This window comes from Ambystoma mexicanum, chromosome 4p, assembly GCF_040938575.1.
Source record: "Ambystoma mexicanum isolate Mex_15411 chromosome 4p, UKY_AmexF1_1, whole genome shotgun sequence".
NCBI classification, from domain to species: domain Eukaryota; kingdom Metazoa; phylum Chordata; class Amphibia; order Caudata; family Ambystomatidae; genus Ambystoma; species Ambystoma mexicanum.
In genome coordinates this window covers 1144680526-1144703762 of record NC_090927.1, presented here as the reverse complement: position 1 = coordinate 1144703762, position 23237 = coordinate 1144680526, and the positions used below count along the sequence as shown (strand labels likewise).

The following is a 23237-nucleotide window of genomic DNA, read 5'->3' as shown; positions in this document are numbered from 1 at the left end:
TGCTCTACATGATAAAACCTAAATTAGCAATTTAAAAATGTCATGGGTACGTTTTCTCAACTATCGTTTCTCAAAATAAATGATTTATCCACCCTATAATCAAACTTGAATTATACTTTTGAGTAGTGATTTGTGAGTAGATGTGGCACTGCAACAACATTGAAAGCCGGGGCTGCCATAGATACTTCGCCTCGTATTCCTCATACTCCAGAGGGGTGGCAATCCTGATAAATAGAGCCTTGAAATTTAAACTGCTATCGGCTAACAGCGACAAGGAGGGTAGGAACGCTCCTGGTACGGGGGACCCTGGAAAACACAGAGATCGCTCTACGGCCAAATATCGATGGGCCCAACAACTTCGACTGGTTAATGACGCATCTGGGAGAAGCAGGGTCTGCAACTATTATCTGGGGAGGCAATATGAATACCACACTTGACCCACTGAAGGATAGGTGCCACTCCTCGTCTACGACTACCTCTAAAGCAAGCCTCCAAATTCTCGAAATATGTAAAGCATACGATCTGGTAGACATCTGGAGGCGCCAACACGGGGAGTCCCGGGACTACACGTTCCATTCCTGGGTCCACAAGACAAGCTCCCGCCTGGACTGCATATTGGTTTCCGCGCACAGCCAATTCCAATGGAACCAATGCCAAATCCTGCCTAGATCAATATCAGACCATTCAGCAGTCACAATTGAATGCACCCCACCGGATTCATCGGAAGGGAGACGCTACTGGAGATTCAAACCAGGATCCCTAGAGGACCAGGTGTTCGCAGACGAACTCAGCACAGAGATTGTATCCTTCCTCGAACTCAACCAGGGCTCTGTGTCATCTGCTGGAACCCTGTGGGAAGCCTTAAAATGCTACGTCAGAGGGGTCTGCATAACCAAAGAACAGGGAATTCTGAAACTCATCAGACGAGAACTGTCCTCAAGCGAAACCCGCCTAAAGGAACTTGAACACGTGCATATCACATCGTCCAAACCACACGCTCTAGCATCACTGAAAAAAGAACTGGATAAATTCAGGGCGGCAGCAGACCGTGAGCTAAAATACCTATCACAAGGCCACCGCATTCGTCAGTACGGAGAGGGGCAGAAACCGGGCGCCCTCCTCGCGAGGCTGAAAGCAGCAGACCGAAAACCTACGCTGATAGAACAGATACGAAATCCACAGGGTACCCTGGTACATACCGACAAAGAAATAGCAGAAACCTTCTGCTCCTTCTATCAAAATCTGTACCGAGCCAACTTCAACGCCAGCCAGGAGGAGCTAGTGCGCTACCTTGATGAAATAGAACTATACCGGGTAAACGCCACGCTAAGAGAACCACTAAACCTACCCATCACGCTGGAAGAAATTCTCCAGGCTGTTAATGAGCTTCCAAACACTAAAGCTCCAGGCCCGGATGGTCTGATCGGCGAGTTCTTGCTACGCTCACCTGGTTCCCACGGGGGCGTCGACCGGAACTGGGCCGCTGTTGTTTCCACCAGCGTGACGTGTAGCGCCGAGATGACTGACTGGACTGGCCCGCTCAGCCTAGTTTGTCTGGCTCGCAAGAATATTCTTCTGCAAAGGAGAAGAGGAATTAACCACCCGTGGAATTGAGTGTCAACCCACCTTCCCCACTCCCGTTGTCTTCCCACAGATCACTCTTGATGTCCCCTGCTTAGTCTCACCTGATGGTTTGGAAGGATGAGCTCTCCATCCTGTGTCGACCGCAGGGGCGCGTTGATGACCAGTTACTTCACTGGCGTAGAGGAATTGGTGAGTTCCAGTATTGACTCTAAAGTCCAATTGTTCATAAGAGTTCAAATGTCTGATCTTCACTCTGTCCGATTCCTTGCAGGTTGCCGATTAATCCACTCGAAGATTTCCAAATGGCACTTGGTAAGATTCAGGTAAGTCTATTGTGGTTTTCCCCTTAGGGGCCGGGGTACGGCGATGAAGCAGAGTTGACTGCGCCGACCCGAGATGAGGTGAGTACCTCCCGTGGTAAATCAGGTAAGTCCTTGGGGGTAGCTTGTATAACCTTAGAGAGTCCCCTTGCTCACCTTGCTGTCTTTGTCTCCTTAGGTGTCGGAGGGCGGCCGCGAGATGGAGAGAGCGTGATGGAAAGCTGAAGTACCGCCAAGCAGGTGAGTTCAGCGCGGCGCCGTAGGAATGCGAAGCGATGCTTCAAAGACTTCTGTCTTTCAGTTCCGTGGCGAAATGGATCAGGATTCAGGTAAGGATTAAAGTTAAAACTCCTGTTCTAACCTTTATCCTTCTTTTCTTCTTGTTTCAGGAGTCCCAGGACTGAAGCGGGCGTGGCTGAAGACTGGAGCTGCTGAAAACACAGTGAGCATTACGCTGCAGCAAGCAGAATAACGCGAAGCACGTGTGGCTGTCCGGGCGTGGTTTAAATAGCCTTGGAAGAAGATCCAGGTAAGTATTCTTCCACAGCCCCACCCAAGTAACAAAATAGTCCCTTCAGTAAAATAGTCCCTCCTAAGCCTCATTTGGCTTGAGTCTTCATGCAGCATGGTCTGCCTCAGGTGAGTATGCAGCATGGTCTGCTTCAGGTAAGTTATCAATAATGAGCCTGGCGCCCATGGCCCTAACTGGGGCTTTTGGGCATGCTCCAAGTGGCATAATGCCTGCTTCTGGGGCTGCTGGGCCTGGTCTGGTCTTCCGGGGGCAGGCATCATGACAGTTCTATAAAGCATTCGCCTCTGTCCTCACCCCTCTACTGTTGCAGGTCTTCGAGGAGGCGCTTGAGACTGTTTCCCTGACCCTCTGTGAAGCGAATGTGATCCTACTACATAAAGCCGGCAAACCCACAGAAGAATGCAGCTTTTATAGACCAATCTCACTGATCAACCTCGACAATAAGATACTGGCCAAGATCTACGCCACCAGACTCATCACCTCTGATGCCCGCGCTGGTGCTTGCAGACCAGGCGGGGTTTGTCCCGGGCCGCAACACATTTGGCATCATACGCATGTTCGGAGTCATGGAGGCATTGGACCCCACACACCAAGCGGTAGCAGCCCTTTTAGACGCCGAAAAGGCCTTTGACTCCATCGAGTGGCCTTTCCTCTTCGAGGTCCTCCAGGGAATGGGTCTCGGCAAACACTTTCTCAGGCTGACTGCCCTTCTATATAACCAACCCCAGTCACATATAATTCACATATAATTCTGGGTAAAACCAAATCGATGGCGATCGACCTTCAGCGGGGACTAGGCAGGGGTGCCCCCTATCTGCCCTACTATTTGCGCTAGTAATGGAGCCAATCGCCTCGGACCTCCGAGCCCTACACATACATAGGGGCTTTTGGCCCACACAAATTAATAATATCCCTATATGCAGACGACATTGCCCTTAACATCTGCGACCCAGCTGAGAACCTGAACCTGATAATACGCGACATCATTAAATTCGGCACCCTCTCCGGATTAAAAATGAATCACAGTAAATCAATTATATTCCTGCTAACCCCAGAAACCAAGGAATTCCCAGATGACTATGGCTTCAAATGGGAACACACAAACGTCAGATACCTTGGCATCCAAATGGCCAGAACCCACCAAAATCTCTTCCAGGACAATTACGGCAAAGTAACTGAGTCACTTCAAGGGAAAATTAACAGATGGAAAACGCTACCACTCACTCTCTGGGGACGGGGTTCGCTAGTTAAAATGGTGATACTCCCCAAACTCCTTTATCTCTTTGTAAATCTCCCCCTATTGGTGCCCCAGAAACATCTTGAAAACTTGCGGAGCCTAGTCCTGGAACTACTATGGGCGGGCAAACCAGACAGAATTGCCTACAAGTCACTAATCCAAGCAGTGACAAACAGAGGCATGGCACTTCCCGATCTAGAACGATATTATTGGGCAGCACAGGCCCAATTCTTAGGCCACTGGTACGCCATGCACTTTGTCCGTCCCCATGTCCAGCTAGAACGAGCACTTGCATCCCCTAACCTGCTTAGAGCAGTTATCTTTGGCCAAACACACACACCACACACGACTCTAAACACGGTACTCTCCACCATCGCAATATGGAAAAAAATAGCACAAAAATGCGATATTCAGACAAGGTTCTCCCCTCTCCTTCCGATAAGATTCATTCCTGGAATCCCCCTGACCACAGAGAAAATTTATTTAAACTGGGCCGACAAGTTACAATTAAACTCCATGGGCGACCTTTTCACCGAAGGGAACTTTCTTACACCTCAACAGGCTAAAACCCACGTAGCTACCACCGCCCTTGACATATTTGTGTATTTCCTTCTTAGACACTCACTCCAAGCTATACTGCCCTTGTTCCCGCGACAGCCCCCAACATGGCAATTGCTACATGGGGTTGTTCAGTCACAGGGGGAGGGTAGACTGGTATCGTTGATATATAAATCCCTGTTAACCGACAGGTCCCCGATCCCGACAGCGCCCAAAACAAGGTGGGAAAAATCCCTCTGTATGTCAATATCAGACGAGGAATGGGACTATATTCTAGCACAGACCCAGAAAGTTTAGCTAAACACAAGATATAAACAAATACACCTGAAATACATACATCAGGCATACCACACTCCCGCTAGAATACACTCCTACCACCCCTCTGCCCCCCCGACATGCAGTTGCTGTGACGCCCCACTAGCGGACTTCGTCCACCTCGCATGGTCCTGTCCAGCTATACATCAATTCTGGGAGGCGGTACTGGAAAAGACAGCCGCAATTATAAGTACGCCCCTTGAGCCCGATCCCAAGATCACACTTCTTGGATTTACCAAACACCTCCCGCCCACAACGCGCAAGCTAGGAGGGCTACTATTGTTGATGGCGCGGAGAAGGGTCGCAATGTCATGGGGGAAAGGACCCTCGCCGACTATAGAGCAATGGCTAAAGGACATTTCCTATTGTCGGGACACTGAATCGAACTTCATCAAATTACTCACCCTACACGCTCGATTCCCCCCGCCCCCCACCCCCTGACAGTTGGGCCCATACATCATCTATTTGATGTCCACTGCGAACAGTGACTCTTCAAGAGAGGCGCCCCCAAGGGCCCCAATGAAATCATACCGCCACACATCCCAGCCCGTGAATGAAGATGAATCTGCTAATATCCACTAACCCCTGTACAAGAACATCACCGGGGGATGGGGGCATGGGGGTGGGGGTTGGGGTTGCGGACAGTGTCGCACTTGTTTCTAACATGTTTCCTTTATGTTTTTCTTTTTCTGTTTACTGTACAACCAATTGAAAATACCAAAAATAAAGCAACAATGAAAGCCAAAGCCATGTCGGAATTAATGTACTGTGTATGTTTTACAGATCAAGGAGCAGGATTCTGCGTCACTGGGAAAATCGAAGCTGGCTATGTCCAAACTGGGGACAAACTCCTGGCTATGCCGCCTAATGAATCCTGCACAGTGAAAGGTACACTATAAATATACGTGATATTATTTCTGTCGGAGGATCAACCACACATTTTTTTCAGGTAGACATTTGGATTGGAGCTTGGTATGAATCTGAGAATCGTTCTCTATTTCACCATAAGCAAAAAAGAAACTGTTTGCCATGCCAACAGTAACACATGGGCTCTAAGTGTGAAACCATGAAAGTGATTTCTCAACAAGAAAGGCACTTGGACTGTGTTAAGTATTCACTACCTCTGTTGTAATCACAAATGTAAAATATTTGGAAAAAAAGTTGCTTATCTGACAACTTGTCCTACAATGTATAGTGTGAAATATTCTTTGTATCTGCTTTTTAATTTTTCTGTTTGGTTTATAGTGAAATTTTCGAACGCCATATTTTCTAAATGCCATTTTGTCGACACAAAATTGCCGAATTTTTATTTTTCGAATGTTTTTTTTTAATTTTATTTTTTAAATGGGGGTTCCGCCCCCAACTCCCTGTTTTTTTTATTGACACTTTTTTAAACTAACGAAACAAAAATAAAACATAAAATAAAATAAAAACATTTGGAAAAAAACATTTCGCATTTTTTTTCTCGACAAAATGGCATTTCGAAAATATGTTTTCGAAAATTTAACCAGATACCTTTCAGTTTATCTGCAGTATACTGGGTTCAGTTCAGAGTACAATAGTATTCTTCAAACGCAGCGTTTGGGAACCAGGTGGATGTCCTATCAGGACCTGATAGTGAAAAGTGACATTTAGCTAGATTAGCTTTAGGGAGAATATTCGCATCATAAAATATTCTTAATTAACTACATGAAATATTTTGAATTTCTGTATTTATCATCAAATGAAAGCACAAGAATCAGATAGTTCCTAGCTGGACCATATTGTGAGGTTGCTTCTAAAATGGCATAGTCGAAAGGAGGAAGTGATCATACGTGAAAGTTGTCCATAATAAAGATGTGTATATTTCTTATATTCCCTTTAAATTATTGCTCTAATGGATTCCTTCCTCCCATGGATTCTTCATCAACGATATCCTATCCACAGCGCAGCTGTTCCTTGGAATCTTTCCCACCACCAGGGAGGGGTGTAGCATGGCTCTGCGTCTGCTCCATCCGGCTCATCTGCGCATCACTCGACTGACACATCAGGGCCAGTATATATGTAGAGGCCCCATGCACCCTGACCACCGTTCCTTTTTTCCGTGCACTCTGTTCGCTATCAATTGAATAGTTCGAATTTGATGTTGCCATGCCCAACTTTGGGAAAGGCTCGGGGTTTAAATTGTGCGTGGACTGTGGCAGGCAGATGTCTGTTTCGGATCCTCACTGGATTAGTTTGTACTGCTTGGGCAAGGAGCACAACACCCAGGATTGTGGATCGTCAGTCCATGTACCCTAAGGCCCTTTGGGAACAGGCAGCAAAACCTTTTACTTTCGTCCATAAGACAAAGTTGGGTGATGCACAGTCTCGTTTGAGGTCATGCGCTGCAGAGCCTCTGTCCAAGGAAAGGTCCCCTCTGTGTAAGGAAAAAAGCAGCACCGCGAGAGATCCTCGCATTGGCATTCTTCCTCATTTTCCCCAAAAAATAGCCTCCGATCCAGAGGTTCTCCAGAGCTGGATATGGCACCTTTTCCTACCCAATCCTCCAACCCGTAGGAACAGGAACAATTTTGCCAAAAGATGCTTGACCTATTCGCCAATGCGCTTCATGGTTTTGGTCTCCGCACCTTTGGCTCCAGTGCCAACAGGCCCACCACGTCTTTTGTGACTGGCAGGGTATCCGTTGCGGACCACTCCCTCTCCCCGACAGGCTCAGGCCTGGCCAAGATGAGGGAGATTCCCCTCCGCTGGATGCCGCCATTGGGTGTCAAGATCTCAGTGCTAGTCCCGATTTCATCCTGGACCTCTTTTATGTGGCTCAGCGCTGTGGGAACCTTGGAACATTCTCCTCTTCCTTTCAAGCCCTACATCTCGTAGATGGGTGACATCTACAACGAGGAGGGGAACCAGGTACCCCTCGGTCTCCAAGGAAGAGAGAGACTTCCCTGAGGTGTTCTGCGAAGAGGGTGAGAACGTACAAGGGCTGGCCTCGAACCTCCAAGAAGTCAGAGGCCTAAACGGCTCCCTGAACAGGCTAGTCTTTGAGCCCCTACACCCGGTAAGCCGAAGGCATCCTTTCAGAGGCTGATGGCAAAGGGGGATGATACCTTGGGGCTCTCCGCTCTGTCCAGGCTGAAAATTCAGTTTGAATAAATGAATCTCCTGGATGAGGGTCCCGGGAAGGAAATGTGTCTTCCCTTCAGTGTGGCAGTAGAGGCCCTGTACTGGAGGTACGGGAGAAGCCTGCCACTGAATCTGTAGTTGACTGGGAGTTGGCAAGGAAGCATTGCCCTACCTCTTCTGACCCAGCTTCCCTTTCCACCCATGCCTCCCCCGAGAGCCTAGTGGTGAAGGCTGATACTGTATATTTGAAGTCTTCTACCTGTCCTTCTCTCCCACCTGACAGGGAATGGAAGAGACTGGACGCTTGGGGGAAGAATGTTTTGCATTGCACAGCAAATGCTTCTTGCAGCCTGACAAAATTCTCGTTCCACCAGTTGTCCATGGTGGCAAATGCAGCTTTACATATCCCCGAAGGGGAGATGAGAGATGGCTTCATGTCAATGGTGACGGGTGGCAGAGAAGCTTCTCGACCGATTCTGCGTTCAGGACCGGATACAGTTGACTTTGTGGGCAGGTCTTGGATGAGGATATCCGGCTTCGCACATGATGATGGACACATGATGTCCAGGCTAAACTACTGGACATGCCTTTCGATGGGCAAAACCTTTTTGGGGCAAAAGCTGACAACGTCCTCCAGAAATGTCATGCATCGGAGGCCACAGCAAAGTCGTTGCACCTAGCCATGCAACAGCCCTCCATATCTTCTTCTAGAGGCTGGGTTTTTGCCCCTCAGTTTCCTATATGCCCTGCAGGATAGAGGTCAGGCTGCCCAGGGAAGAGTAATGGGCATGAGCTTCCTTAGATGCAGAGCCTCCAGAGAGGGCAACAGCTGCAGCTACCGTCCCCTTAGCTCCGCAAGGAGCAAAACCTTTGTGAGGTTTTCAGCCATGGTTCGCCTGTGAGGCGGGGAGACTTTTCCTGTTCAGCAAGGAATAGGTCAAGACCACGTTCGATGCTTGGGCCTTAAAGTCACTGAACAGGGTTAATGTCTCCCTTTCATGCCGAATCCTCTGGTCCCACAGCCTTTACACCAGCATCTTGCCTCCGACCCCATCCTATTGGAGGAGGTCTGTCAGCTTCTCTCAAAGAGCACAATAGAACCGGTACCTGTGAAGGCATCATGAAGCAAGATACACACAACAGATTCAAAGTTCAAAACAAACTGATTTATTAAAGTAAATGTCAGGAAGGCCTAACTTGCCCTATGCTAAGGTGGGATTTCCGTTCCTGAACCAAACTAAGGAAAGTCTTAGTCCAATAATTCCACTTAAAAGTCTGTCTGTGTCCAAAACCTATCCTTACCCTCACAACTAAAGCTAAACAACGTGTAGGGATGTCCATAATCAACAAAATAGTGATCAACGTAAAGTTCTGAGCTTATTCCCGTCTTAGCTTCCTTTTCAGCTCTCCTTCCCCAAGTTCAAGAAAGTTCCATAAAGGTTTGAAGATTACCTTTCTCAAGTTCACACCAGTTCCACAAATATTTGGGGTTCCCTTCCGCAAGTTCAAGGCAACACAGTTCCACACAATCCTCTGTATTTCCCTTCCCCAAGTTCCATGCAACACAGTTCCAAAGAAAAGGTGTCTTGAGGCTCCGTCCTCAAGACAACAGTTGTAGTTCATCAAGTCTCACGGTTCCATTACCCAAGACTTCAATGTAGCAATTTATATTTATTTCAGTCTTTCAAAGTTGAACACAACTCCAGGCCAACTTGACCCTCCTTGTAGTTTACATCACCAGCTCACTTACTGTGTGCCTTCTTGGTATATTACACAATGTCCTTGGCTTTCATAATTCAGGGCTCTCTGCTCTAAGTGCTGTTGTCAGACCACATGGTCCACCCATCACAGGTCGCGCAACCAGGAACTCTAGGCTCTTCATCCCACATAGGTTCTTCTGTATTTGCCCGTGTGTCCAAATTCACCTTTGCTTTGTTTCTCTGTCGGCCGCTTGGCTTTATGTGCCAGTTCACGCTCTCCTGGCTTCTCCTTGTTAGCCTCTTGGCTTCGCCATTATGTGTCACACACCTCTTGGCAGTCTTAGGCCTTGCTGCACTGTATTAATTCAAAATCCTCCCTTGGAGAGGGTCTTATGTATTTCCCACCTTTCTGTTGCACTCTTTCACACTTGTGCTCTTTTCCGTAGGTTGCATTAGAAAGGGCACTTTCCCTTTTAGCTTTCATCCACTTATTAGATTGGCCTATAAAGTTGTATGCAATACAATATTTAACGTGTATTGTCTGCCTTTTCTGAGCTCTCTCCCCAGCTCTAGTGTCTGAGCATCGATTCGGCATATGCACTCACTCTGTCCGATTATTCCAAAAGGTGCCTGGGTTTCCTTTCTGTTAGGCAGAATCCTGTGCAGTTCCCTTAGGGAGCACTACACAAGATTAGGACTACAGGTGAGGGCAATAAATCCCCTTTGGTATCAGTCCGTACCACAAAGATTTAGTTGGTAGCTGTGGCTGAGCAGTCAGACTTATCTCAAGAGGGAGGTGAACAGTATTCAGGGTTTACACAATAGGCCTACTGTGCTATGGCACAAGGAAACACTGACCAAAGCTTTGTATTAAAAAGTAGTTATATATTTATTTTATACACTTCTAATAAAACACACGTATCACAGTCATCAAGCAAGTTAAATTAAGTCAAAGGAAAAATATACACACTCCCAAGTTGAATTGTAGACCTAGTGAACCAGAGTGAAAACTGAGCAAAAACGGCACAGTGACGACTACACACAAGGGATCCTCTAACAATTCCTCACAAGGGAGGGAAAACACAAGTTATCTAGAAAGTTTCTTATACACCCTAGCAACACCCCCATTCCCCCGCTCAGTTTGTGAACCAGTTCAGCAAGACAGTGCATCAGTATAGGCAATACTTAAAATGAAAACTGAGCAAAATGGCACTTCACAATGTTTAAGAATGGGAAGAAAAGGGTAGTTAAAAGAAATAGGTGCACCAACACAGTTCTCAGTGAGAATCAATCTAAAGAAGGCAGATCTAACAAACGTAGCCAGAGTCAGTAGGCCTGTGCCAGAGTCAGTGGTACAGGGCAAGGGCCCCGGAGCAAAATGTTCTCGTAGCTGCAGTCAAGTCTTTGGTTAACGATTTTGAAAAGGTGGATGCAGAAAGCGAAAGACAATGTTGAGAAAGGGGCGGCCAACCCAACAGGTAGGTACCCCGAAGAAAGGGCGGCCTGGCGGAACAATGTACCTTAAAAATGGAGAAGTGGTTCCTGCGGTTGCAGTTGTCCCTGGTAGTTCCTGCAGTTCGGGTGATCCAGCAGAGGAAGAGAGGCTCTCGTCGTGGAGGAAGGTTCGAGTTACTGCACTACCCATGGATGAAACCAGCCGCGGTGCTGCCCGACGAATAAAAGGTACGCTCCTTTAAATCGTGGTCCGGGTGGACTGGTGCCTGGCTATCCGGCCTCCGGGTACAGGGTACGGGAGATTCGACCAAGGCAGGTCCGGGAAGGCGATTGGCAAACTGGTTGGCCCCACCAGCTCAAGGGAAGAAGGCTCTTGCAGATGAAGATCTTCTCTCGTCGTGTGGAGAAAAGTGGTGAGACGCTGCAGCAGAGCTTCACCGGTGGTTCAGTCGTTGCAGATGTCTTTGGCTTCTCTCCTCTTCGGCTTCTTAGTGGCCCAGTGGCGACGTCTTGCTCTTCCAGCCCTCAGGACCCTGCTTTTATGCAAACAGATCCCCATTCATACAGCCTAGCTGTGACTCGCACAGTGGAGTGGTCATCTTGGCGGGAGACCCTCCAGCCTATCCGGATAAAGTCCGACATGGGTTGCTGAGGCAACCCTGTCCAGGGGTCCTACTCCCCCTCCCACACAATGGACCTACCCCAGACTGAGTGGCGCCGAAAGGAGGGCTTCTCGGCAGAAGCCCGCCAAAAGGACGAACAAAGGATCCCCGACCTGGGTTAGGAGTATAGAGAAAGGCACGAGAAAGAAGTTATATTAAAGTTCTGGCAATAAAAACCTACCGAGTAAAGTTAATATTAAAATACAACGGCGGTATGTTAGAGGCTGTCAGAAAATGTGGTAGCCTCGAACAATGGGAAAATCCCATAGGGAAATATTTGCGGTCGAATATTTATGGCAGTAACCACTACCACCAGCCAGAAACTTTTGGGAGAGGGACTGTATGGTACCCTCTCGAAAATGAACATAGGGGAAAACTATTAACCCCTTCCACTACCTCCATAGTAAGATGGGTTGTACTGGTTTAGTTCATTAAAATTGACTAGTAAAGTCAATGGGGACTTTACATGCCTTGGGAGACAGTAGTCAGTCCCAAGGTATGGAGTCTGTTTGGGGGCGCTACGACACCCCTGTGTCACTGCACTGAGGGTGCTGTGTAACACATGTGAGTAAAGATGGTTCCTATGGGGTTGAGAAAGATCCCATAGGCATTAAACACAAAAATAGCCTAGAACACACATAGCAAAAATACCTAAGAGCGGGAAAAATAGTCTCACTCTTAGCAGGTAAAAAGAGACAAACCCTTCAAATCCAGCAAAGCTGCTGGGGGACTCTATAGGTAAGGGAAATTAGCCATAGAATGAGAATTCTCCCTAACACTATCCACGCACTCTTGCCTCTGCGTGTCATAAGCAGCTGTGGAAACTTCCTATCTCTCTGTGTCAGTGCAGCTTATGTCAGTAGACGCAGGCTCTTTCCTCTAAGCAATCGCATTGTTGGAGGATTTCTAGTTCCTTGCCCTGCGAGGCACGGAATTTGTCTTGCTGCCTAGGCATTTCCCGCTCCAGCTCCTGGAGGGCAGATAAGCTTTATAGAGCCACTTAAAAGCTCCATCTGTTATAGGTTGTTGGTATGCCGTGTGTGCAGTTCAGCAGTTTGGATGGTGGCAGAGCCAGAGGCAACATTTCTGTAAGTGAACAATCAGTTGAAAAGTAAGTTAATTATTAGTGCTGTTCTCTCCTGGTACCTGTCACGGTCATGTATGATCTCAGAAGTAAGTCAGCCCCAGAAGCTAGTATGCCGATGATTGACAATTTAGGGTTGCCATCGACTTTGACCTCTCCCGATGATTGTTTTATTGCATCTGTTATTGTGAGTGATCATGACACCATGAGGGAGGGCAGCCATATGAATTCAACTGCTGGCCAAATTAGTTCGCAAACTTGTGAGGTGGTAGTTGAAAGCACGACTCCCTCTGATTTTGTGGCTGAATTGCCAGTCATCAACAGCTCAGTGGAAATAGTTGATTTTCTACAACCGTGTCAATTTAGTTCCATGAACATCGCCGTCGACACTCTGGTGCTCCCTCCATTTCAGAAGCCTGGTCTCCCCATAGAGCAGTCAGTCAAGTCCCCGATAAACACGGAAAAGGAGTCTGTTCTTGTGATGGAAAATGAAGTAATAATTCTGCCTCTTCCTTTACCCCTACGTGGATTAACAACAGTATTAAGTGAGCGCATCATGCCCTTAAACGATTTAATCACGGATATAAATGGAAGCTCAATCAATTCCCAGCCTACCTCAGACTATCTGTCCTATTACTGACACTGATATTGTTCATGTCAGTGTTCAAAAACCAGTCCTAAAGCAAAAGAAATGGTTGATTTTGGCTCAACGTCGGGTACAAGTACGGGGGTTTGTATGCATAAAAGCCAATGCCCCTTGGGGCAGGAGGAAACAAACTATATAAATGATGTCATTAAGCTGGCTCCTATTTGATGGGTAATGAAGAGGTGGCCCCTATTTCCCTGATCTTGGGTGGTTCTCAAACTATCACCTTTGATTACGACCATGATATTGCATGAATAGACCTAAATGAAATGTCATCATCTGACAGTGTACGAATCAATAAATAGCGAGTCCCTGTCAATGAATTGTCCGGGATCAGGCAGAGAGCTGCATCATATACTATGCGGATTGGATGACGAGGTTAAATTAACGGTGTGCAGTCAAAATATCAACAAAAAAAAAGGTCGAAAGACAAAAATGTCGAAAAATAAATGTAGAAAAAAAAAAAGTCGAATTCCTCTTTTTTTAATTATATATTTATTTTGGGGTCCGGGAATAAAAAAAATGGGTAAAACAAAAAAAAAATTAAAAAAGGGGGGTTGGGGGGAACCCCCCATTTCAGAAAAAAAAGTAATTAAAAAAATGTGACTTTTTTTTTTACCTTTTTTTTCGACATTTTAACTTTCGACCTTTTTGTTTTCGATTATATCACTATAAACCGTTTAACAACACCTTCAATTTCTGCTCTAAACCTTGGTTTAAGTTCCTTTGTTTATTTGTATGAGAACATAAAACTAAAACTCTCTGCACATACTCTTCAATTGAGTGAAATAAAAGTAACACTTCAAATCATGCAGGAATTATTGTAACAACTTTGCAATAAAGAGTCACCCCCAGAACGAAAGGTTGCTGTTAAAAATCAATCTTCAGTGAACCAGGTGACTGCTACAAACCAGCGAGGCCCTCCCCAAAGGGTGGGGCAAAAGATCGCTAGACCATGTCCTATGGATGCCCCAGAGACAGCTGAATAAAAGCAGTTTAAAAGTAAAAAACGGTCAAAGAACAATGCACATAAATAGCTCTTGTATGTTTGTACATGATATGCATCTCACAGAATTTGAAGCTAAGAAACACCCAAGTCGTGCCATGATGATAACCGAGGTTGGAACATTTTTATGATCAGATTTCCTTATCTCCGAAAAGGAATGCATCATCTCAAACATCATTTGAATACAATGATTCTATAGAGGTGGTCTTTCCAATAGTAGGGGTGACTAGCCCATGTTGGTCCACCAATAGCGAAAGAGCCATGGCTCTGTCCCGCAAGTTTCCCTTGGTACTGAAACGCAAAATCTGGTGTCTACTCAAATGAATGGGACCAATTTACAAGTGCCACATCCTGCTATGCATGTCCCTAGCCACCAGCCTCCAGCTGAGGGCTTGTTGAATGAGGGTGGGGTGCCGAACAGGATTTCAGGGTCATATGGCCCAAATTTTCCAGTTTCCCGTTCAAAATTAACTATACAGCAGGAGACTATGCAGATTCTGTCTACATCGGGGGAGTTTAAGAGGTCTACGGTAAATGCGGTGAATCAACAATTTGTAGAACTCCCTTCAAACATTTTACCATGATTAATACACCAGAATATTAGCAAGGGTGGCCAGACAGTTGGTGGCCGGGCTGTACATCGTGGATGTGGTTCCATTTAACTAGTGGAAAATCACCACACCGATGGCCTGGCAGTACACCGTATGCACTGCGATAATTCATCAACGAATCAGGAATATAGTTACAATTCCCGAGTTGTCTTGTTATAACGTGGGGGAGGTTTTGCCAAAGTCTTTGATTTTTGAACGGATAGTTCAAACAGACGTGGATTTAATCTTAAATAGATCTAATGTACCGTGTTTACTCCGTGAGGTGCCCTCACTTTGTTTATTGTCAACTAAAGATATGGATTTGGCTTACTTTTTTGATGATTTGAGGATGGATGTTGTAGAGCAGTGTTTCAGGTCCAATTTGGTCATAAAAATGATCCTTGATGAAGTGGAAGCTATCTACCAAATTTGATATGATATATTCCCCAAAGGAATGTATATGACGGATGTTGGGGAAAAAAATACTGTTTAGCGTGCCGAATTTGTCAAGGGACTCTGATGATGTGTTAGAGATAACATGTACCAACTCCCATACTAGCTCCCAAATGCTGCATTTTGAAAACCCTGTTCGTAATTCATTACGGGGTCCAAATGCTGATTGGACATGGCTATTGGGTGCGTTATGAGAAACCTGAGCCGTTTCTCCCAGTCTATTCCCAGGGATCCTTTGTTCAGGTGGCCAGAGGAGGGCCATCGCTCTTGGATCCCAACCCTGGCGGCAGACGAGCGAGGGAGGATCACCTGGGCAGGGGGTCCTCAGGGACTATGGGAGACACGTCCTTGGGCGAGACGTGGTATTCCTCCGGTTCCGATACACCCCTACCTGACATCATGTTGTCATGGGATATTGTCAGCAGAGTCCCATCATACCTCAGTACCTTCCTGTAAGAAAAAGGAGAAAACGACCAGGGAAATTAAAACCCAATAGAAAATCAATGTACCCATCACAATACATTTACCCCCTTCATCCTGACAAAAACCTACATGGTTTTTCCATGATCTCCAGGAAAACCTACACTCCCACAATCCCTATTTCCATTCTAGAAGTCCAACTACTGGGACGCAGAAGAGGCAGATGGGAGTCATGAGGTTTACCCTTAGGAATCCATGGGCAATGGATTCCTATGGGCAGTCTCCATGTTGTCCCGATAATGAGGTCAGGCAGGGAGGGACAACTACTCACACCTAAGTCCAATCAACTCTTTCAAAGAGTATAAAAGGTCAGCCACCCAGGCACACTCTGAGCAAGCTGAGGATGCTGAGGGAACCGTGAAGACCAGAAAGAGAAGTTAGCAGCTGGGAGAACCTTGGGAATCCAGAAGGGGGGACGGACTGCCAAGACACTGAAGCCTGAGAGTCGAAAGGGGGCTACATTGGGGCAGGGGGAGCCGTGCCTCAGGGAAACAAAACTCCAGCTACACTCCACCTACACTTTTCTCTAGTGTTTAAATCAGTGCTTGCTTCCTGTGCGAGTTCCAGAAACCCAGGTAGTGGAGGGGCAGGTACTGGGACCCTAACCTCAAGTGAATGCCCATTGAGGACTTGCTGACACCTCATCACTGAGGGTAAAAGATGGAGATGGAGACTCTGTGACTCGTGTGTCAAGAACTTTGTGTGAATCCCAAAAGTGCCTGGAACTGTCGAAGTAGGAGCAAAACCTTAAATGTGCATTCTGGGACTTGAAGTACAAAAGAGCAAAGCTGTCAGAGTGTTCCGGCACCACGTGTTTGCCCAATCAAAGGTCTCTATAAGGTATCCAGCTGAGAAGTGGCGAAAGTGAAACGTTGTAAAGAATTGTAAATCGAAGTGGCCCTGCGATGGGCCAAGGAAAATACTGTGCACAGTGGAAAGTCCTCGATTTTGATACAGAAAAGAAAGTTTGGAAAATTAGATACATTTGTCCGAGCCCGGCGTAGAGGGACCCCGGGTGAACAGTGAATCACCAGAGAAGTTGTGCATATGAGAATCCTGAGGAGAAAGGAACTTTGAATGTTTGTTTGTCGCATCAAGCCCTCTAAAGTAATAGACTTTGAATGGCAAAGAGACTTTGGCACAGAAGGTCCTGCTACTTTGATATTGAACTGTACGAGTAATAAAAAGAAACTACAAGTCCCAGCAGTCACTGGGAAAGAAGGTAATACTGTGAAAGTCGAAGTTGTTAGGTATGGTTTAAGTAAAACCCCATGCTGTTTCGAAAGGCTTCAATGATAAAAACTTGGAGAAAGGAAAGCCCATAGTGACAAGTAAGAGAAGTCTGTGTGTTTTGACAAGCAAAGTGAACTTTGTTTCAAGGTGTAGGAAGCCTGTGTTTTGACAAGGGATGTTTCTTTTGAGAATCCTTTTTGTTTCTTAAAGACTTTGACAGAGTGGTGTGAGACCAGCTGAAGCATTGAACTGTGTCCTAGTGCCGAGGAAGCCAGAGTGTGCATGAGGCTCGAGCGCGCTGGCTTGTCCTGTGCGGAAAGCGTGGGGGAAAGGAGGCCAATTCCTCAACTGTCCTGACATATTTATTGAACACTTTTTCTTTTTTGCATACACTATTGTCCCACACCATTTTGTATTTAGAAGTAAGGACTGGCAAAAGGTTTATTAGCGTAGGCCCTTTTATTTTGAAAGACTCGACTTGGACTGCGTCATTATTTGATGGTTGTAGCTTGCTCCCATCCTTAGAGTTAGGTTTAGATAGGCGTTTAACCAGCCTTTTAAAATTCAATAAACACCCTTGAACTGTCTCATTTGCGTCACTCTTCATTGATGATACCAAGCCTTTCCTTACAGTAAGCAGGGGGCTTTAAGAGGCTGGGGGAAAAGGCTACTGGGCTTTAACACACCAGTAATGTCCCTTTTGGACTGGAACTTTAAATAGGGGGGGCTTCAAATAGTTGTATTAATCACACATTTAGGGGCTACATTTTTAATATAGCTTTGATATCCTCACTCTTCAAGAAACATGGTTGACAACTAATGTGTTTACAGATGGGTTTTCAATAATTCAGCAACTTGCATCCCCAGTTACTGGGCCACCTCTCAGGAGGACTTTTGGTTGCTGTAAGGAGCTCCATTATAACTAAAATGGAAGTGATGTCAGCTGATACCTCAGGCTTAATGGTTTTGAAAATCTACCTGAAAAGTTGTATGGAAGATAATCCACTTTTGCTTTTGAACCTGTATTGAAATCCCTAGTCCTCCAGACTTGAGGAATTTCTTTCTCGTGTTTCAACTGTCATTGGTGAATGTTTGCTTACTAATGAGCATGGGACCATGGTGCCAGGCTGGCTGTTACTTTTAAATATTGGGATAAGCGGAAGCAATTTTTTAATGTTTGGGATCTGTTCATTGCAAATGGCAATATAGAAGGTGATTTGACTGGGAAAATGCATGAAAGAATTGTAATAAGTCATCAACTATTGACTATCTGGTTCTCTCTGCTGGTATGTTTGAGAGGTGTAGACATGTGAGAAACTTGAAGGCACTCGCACAACTACTCCCCAGGGATCTTCTGCTCAGGTGGCCAGGGAAGGGCCATCGCTTTTGGATCCAAACCCTGGACATGGACAAGCGAGGGAGGATCATCTGAGTGGAGGGCCCTTGGGGATTGGGGAGATGGTGCCGGAGGGCGAGACATGGTATCCCCCCTTTCCTAACACTGACCTGCCCTCCCCTCCCTTAGCCTTTATAGGAAACTACTGTTTTTAAAAAGAAAATATATTTCTCCAGCATGGGGTCTGGCATGGATTCACATGCTCATGAATATTCCCGGTCGTCAGGATGGGAATCCTCGGTAAAGAAAAAATCAGTTTGTTTTGTTTCTGAACTGTCTTTCTACTATTAACCAATCACCAATCACTGGTCACTGGGTCATACCCAGCCAATGACTGCCCTCTACCTAAGCCCCTCCTCTGGCAGCCATCTTCAGATTTTTACCGCATGTTCAAGTGTTGGGAGTCCTCGTGCGTAGCTCTCGAGCTTTTACTGTGTATTGCGTTTTTTCGAAGAGTTTACTCTTATTTTTCCAGTCAATTCGAGCCTCAAGCTCCACCGATTCTTCTTCCGATCAACAGGGACCCGTTTCGGCCGCCCCTCAAGGGCAGAATTTTGTCAAATTACACTTCTTGGAGGATTCCGGAAGACCTTTGAGGCCTACCCCGTTTTGGACATGGCCCATGACAAAGGAGATTCGATGCCTACTGGATCCAAACTGTTTAGGAACTGCCCAGGATGTGGACTGCAGAGCTTCTTTAAGGAGGACGAGCACTCCCGGTGCCTCTACTGCCTACACGCCGACAAGTCGCTCGTGGAGTAGGACTGTGCATTCTGCAAGAACATGTCCGTCCGTCCGGACCATGAAGGACCGTCGTAAACGACTCGCTGACTGGCTGGAGGTGAAGAGCACAACAGCAGGTGAGAAGAAGAAGTCTGAGCGGTCTTCTAAGACCTTTGAGGGCGCTCCGGCGACGGTGGCCCAACAAAAGGTAAAGCACCGTGAGCCTGCAGGCACCGGGAGCGCTGATGGTTCGGGCTCCTCGGCTGCCAGGCAGGGCGCGATGTCTCCAACGCCATCATCCACGAGCCAACGCTCTGGTTCGGTGAAAAGGAAGTCGGAGAACCCGGGTAAGCTTCGGGAGAAGCCCCGGTCCATCCTGACGGAGAAAGCCAAGGGGGGGCGAGGCGGTGACCCTCCCCCTAAGGCGAAGGCCTCAGATGCGCCCAAGGTCGTGAAGGCCCTGATTCACCTGGCTAAGGCCTTGATTGAAGGAGTCGTGGCGGCCCTTGCGAAGCCGGTGGAGGCTACCTCAGTGGAGACGACCTCCGGGCCTAGAGTTTCCCTGCCACCCCGGAGGGAATCATCTTTCCAGCCTATCGAGAAGACCCCCGTGAAACCCCAGGTCGAGAAAGAGGGGGGGGCACGGTAGCCCTAATGGACTCAGATACTGCCTCTGAGGATGAGCTGGCTGGCATCAAAGCAATCCTGGACAAGAAGTTCAAGGAGGTCAGGACCTACGGGAAGGATCCTGACGAGGCAGACGTAGAGAGCAACGGTGGAGCTGACGAGGAGCCACGGGCCGTAGAGGAAATGGAGGACCCCACACCCCTGCCGACGCTCCCGTCGCAACCGATGCCTACACCACAGGACAACTCAGGAGTAATCTTGATGGCTTTATAGACCCTGTGTACGGAGATAAGGACAAGGTTGCCCTTACCCCAGCGGACGATCCAGCGGCGCCTGGACTGTCGGGAAGCCCGCTGAGCAAGCGGGGACGGAGACGATGGAGACGGGGACTGACGACGGTGGCATCGACGGAATGGATCTCCCGCCACCTCCCGCCCGGGCTCCACCCCCCCCCCCCCCCCCCCCCGCGGACGAAATTGGCTCCTTTCACGCCATGATCGCCAGGGCCTCAGAGCTTTTCCAGCTGTGCCCTGATGAACAGAAGAAAGAGGGATTTTTTTTATCAACGACGGGAGGCCAAGAGGAAAACGGTACTCTCAGTCCCGCTGTTGGACGACATATGGGACGAAGGACTGTCCCTTTTGAAGAACCTGTCCACGGCCCCTGCGAAGAGAGCCGGTACGAGAAGAAGTACCGGGTCCCGGACTCCGCTCCTATGTGCCTCAGGGCGCAACCGACCCCGGATTCCGTAGTCTCCACGGCAGCCAAGAAGAAAGTGGCAGGGGCGATGGCGTCATCCTCCACTTCCCGGCCGGTCAGCGAGGGCAAGAAGCTAGACGCCATGGGACATCGAGGAATCTCGTCGGCTGCGACGACCATCAAGGCGGCCAATGCAATCATGATCGTGGCCCGCTATGATAGGGAGCTGTGGTTCAAGATCGCCCCTATCCTGGACTTCCGACTGGACGACAAGAGGGCGGAAGCCCTGGAAATCCTGCAAGAAGGCGAGGTGGCGTCGGATCACGCCATCACGGTAGCTACGGACATCGCTGATACTGGATTTCGTCAGATGGGCAACAGTGTCTTCTACGGCGCACTTGGCTCAGGGTACTGGACATGCCCTTCGATGGAAACAACTTGTTCGGGAAAGCGGTGGACGAGAGTCTGCAGGCCATCAACGCAGACACCGAGACGGCCCGTGCCTTGGGCACTCCATCAACGACGGCCGTCCTTTCGGACCTCCGCAGGCAAATCCCACGGTGCTGCCAAAGGATTCGGCGGCAGTTCGTCGTACCACTAAGCTGCCCATTCCTCGTCGCAGGAAGCTTACAGAGGCGGCAGCAAGGCCGGTGGATACCGTCATCGTCGCCAAGGAGCCCAGGGTGGCAAGGCCTTGGCGAAACAGGACTGAACTGGCCGTAACGTCGTGCCCCCACCTAAGCACCCCCGGTGGGAGGCCGGCTGGCGAACTTGGTCGGCGTGTGGGAGTCCATCTCCACCGACGGTTGGGTGCTGGATGCCCTGGCCCACGGACACATTCTGGAGTTCCAGAGGAAGTGCCCCTGTTTCCCACCTGTGGCCAGGAAAGAAAACTACATTCCACAGCTGCTTCTGGAGGTACGAGCCATGCTGAGAAAGGGCGCGATAGAACTTGTCCCAAAGAGGCTCCGGTGCTCCGGAGTATACTTGCGGTACTTCCTCGTCCGAAAGAAGATCGGCGGCTGGCGGCCCATCCTGGACCTTCGACCCCTCAACAAATAAATCAAAGCACAGAAGTTCCGGATGGTTACCCTTCAGCACATGCTTGGACTACTGGAGGAAGGTGACTTTCTATCGTCGATGGACTTGGAGGATGCTTACTTTCACATCCCCATACACAAAGGACATCAAAAGTTCCTATGTTTCGTGGTCCAAGGGCGGCACTACCAGTTCAAGGCCCTGCCCTTCGGGTTGAAGTCAGCTCCAAGGGTCTTTACCAGGTGCCTGGCACCGGTAGCGGCACGGCTGTGCCTGCAGCGGATGCACGTATGCCCCTACTTGGACGATTGGTTCATCCGAGCAAGGTCAAGAGAACTTGCCGTCAACCACACAGCGAAGCTGGGATTCTCGATCAACTTTGCAAAGTCCCACTTGGTACCGTCGCAGGACGCCCTGTTCCTTGGAGCCAGACTCGACACAGTTGCGCGGTTGGCCTCACTGTCGGAGGAAAGGACGAGGGCCATCCTAGGCAAGGTACAACAGCTGTTGACCATGGAATGGCCAAGGTGAGGTCCATCAAGTCCCTGCTCGGCATGATGTCATCGTGCATCTACCTCTTGCGTCTGTGCAGGTTGTGGATGCAGCCACTGCAGGAGTTCCTCGACGCCCATTAGATGCAGGCGGCAGGAAGTTTCGAAGACAAGATCCCATTCAACGAGACTTTTTGTCAAGCGATCCGGTGGTGGGGGACCCGCGTGCATCACGCGGCAGGCATGGACTTCCAGACCCCAGCGCACCAGGAAACAGTGACGACGGACACCTCCCAGGAGGGATGGGGAGCACACACCGGAGATCTCCACCCAAGAGGCCTTTGGCTCCCGGAGGGGAGGTCCCTTCACATCAACGTCCTGGAGCTACGGGCCATGTTCTGGGCCCTCAGGTCTTTCGTTCCATCCCTCAAGGGCAAAGTGGTACGGGTCTTCACCGACAACACCACCACGATATTCTATATCCTGAAGCAGGGAGGTACCAGATCCCCAGCCCTATCCAAGGAAGTGCAGGATCTGTGGCACTGGGCCGTCGCCCCAGGGATGTTCCTTGTACCCTTTCATCTGGCAGGAGTGAAAAACACTGTCTCCAACTCACTCAGCAGGGAGCTGCACTCTTACCACAAGTGGGAACTTCGACAGGATCAAGTGGATCTCCTATTCCGACGGTGGGGCAATCCCCAGATCGATCTGTTCGTGACTGCGATGAACACCAAGTGCTGGAGGTTCGCCAGCAGGTTTCCCCAGCAGGGGAGCATGGGCGATGCATTCTCCTTACCCTGGGATGGCCTATTCCTTTATGCGTTCCCACTGTTGCCTTTGCTTCTGCGACTCATCAGTCAACTCAGACTGTTCCGGTGCAGGATGATCCTCGCAGCAGCGTGACCAAGGCAGATATGGTTCCCGGACCTTCTGGACATGTCCCGGACAAACTGCAGACGGACGTGGGTCTTCATGCCAGGGAAGGAGGGGCCATCCTACATCACGGGATCCCTGAACCTGCAGGCCTGGCTCCTGCAGCACTAGAGTTCGGAGGCTACGACATCCCGGCGGACTGCAAGGAAGTTCTTGTAAAGGCCAGGGCATCCTCGACTCTTAAGTGCTATGGACATAAGTGGAAGAGCTTCTCTGTCTGGTGCCGCGCACAGAAGATCAACCCTCTACGGATCACGGCCCTTCAAGTGCTGCTGTACTTGCTATCGCTGGCCAAGGCGGGACTGGCACATGCCTCCATCAAAATCCATCTGGCGGCTATCTCCTCCTACACCAGAACTCCGGGGCGGTC

General features: G+C 48.5%; 1 protein-coding gene across 1 annotated transcript in view; it reads left to right on the top strand.

The window, feature by feature from the left end:
• Positions 1–23237, top strand: part of HBS1L (HBS1 like translational GTPase) — a 1647668-nt gene that overhangs the window by 1361538 nt on the left and 262893 nt on the right. Inside the window, exon 12 of the mRNA XM_069606737.1 lies at positions 5330–5434. Within this exon, the coding sequence (XP_069462838.1) occupies positions 5330–5434 (105 nt within the window). The remainder of the gene's footprint in view (positions 1–5329; positions 5435–23237) is intronic.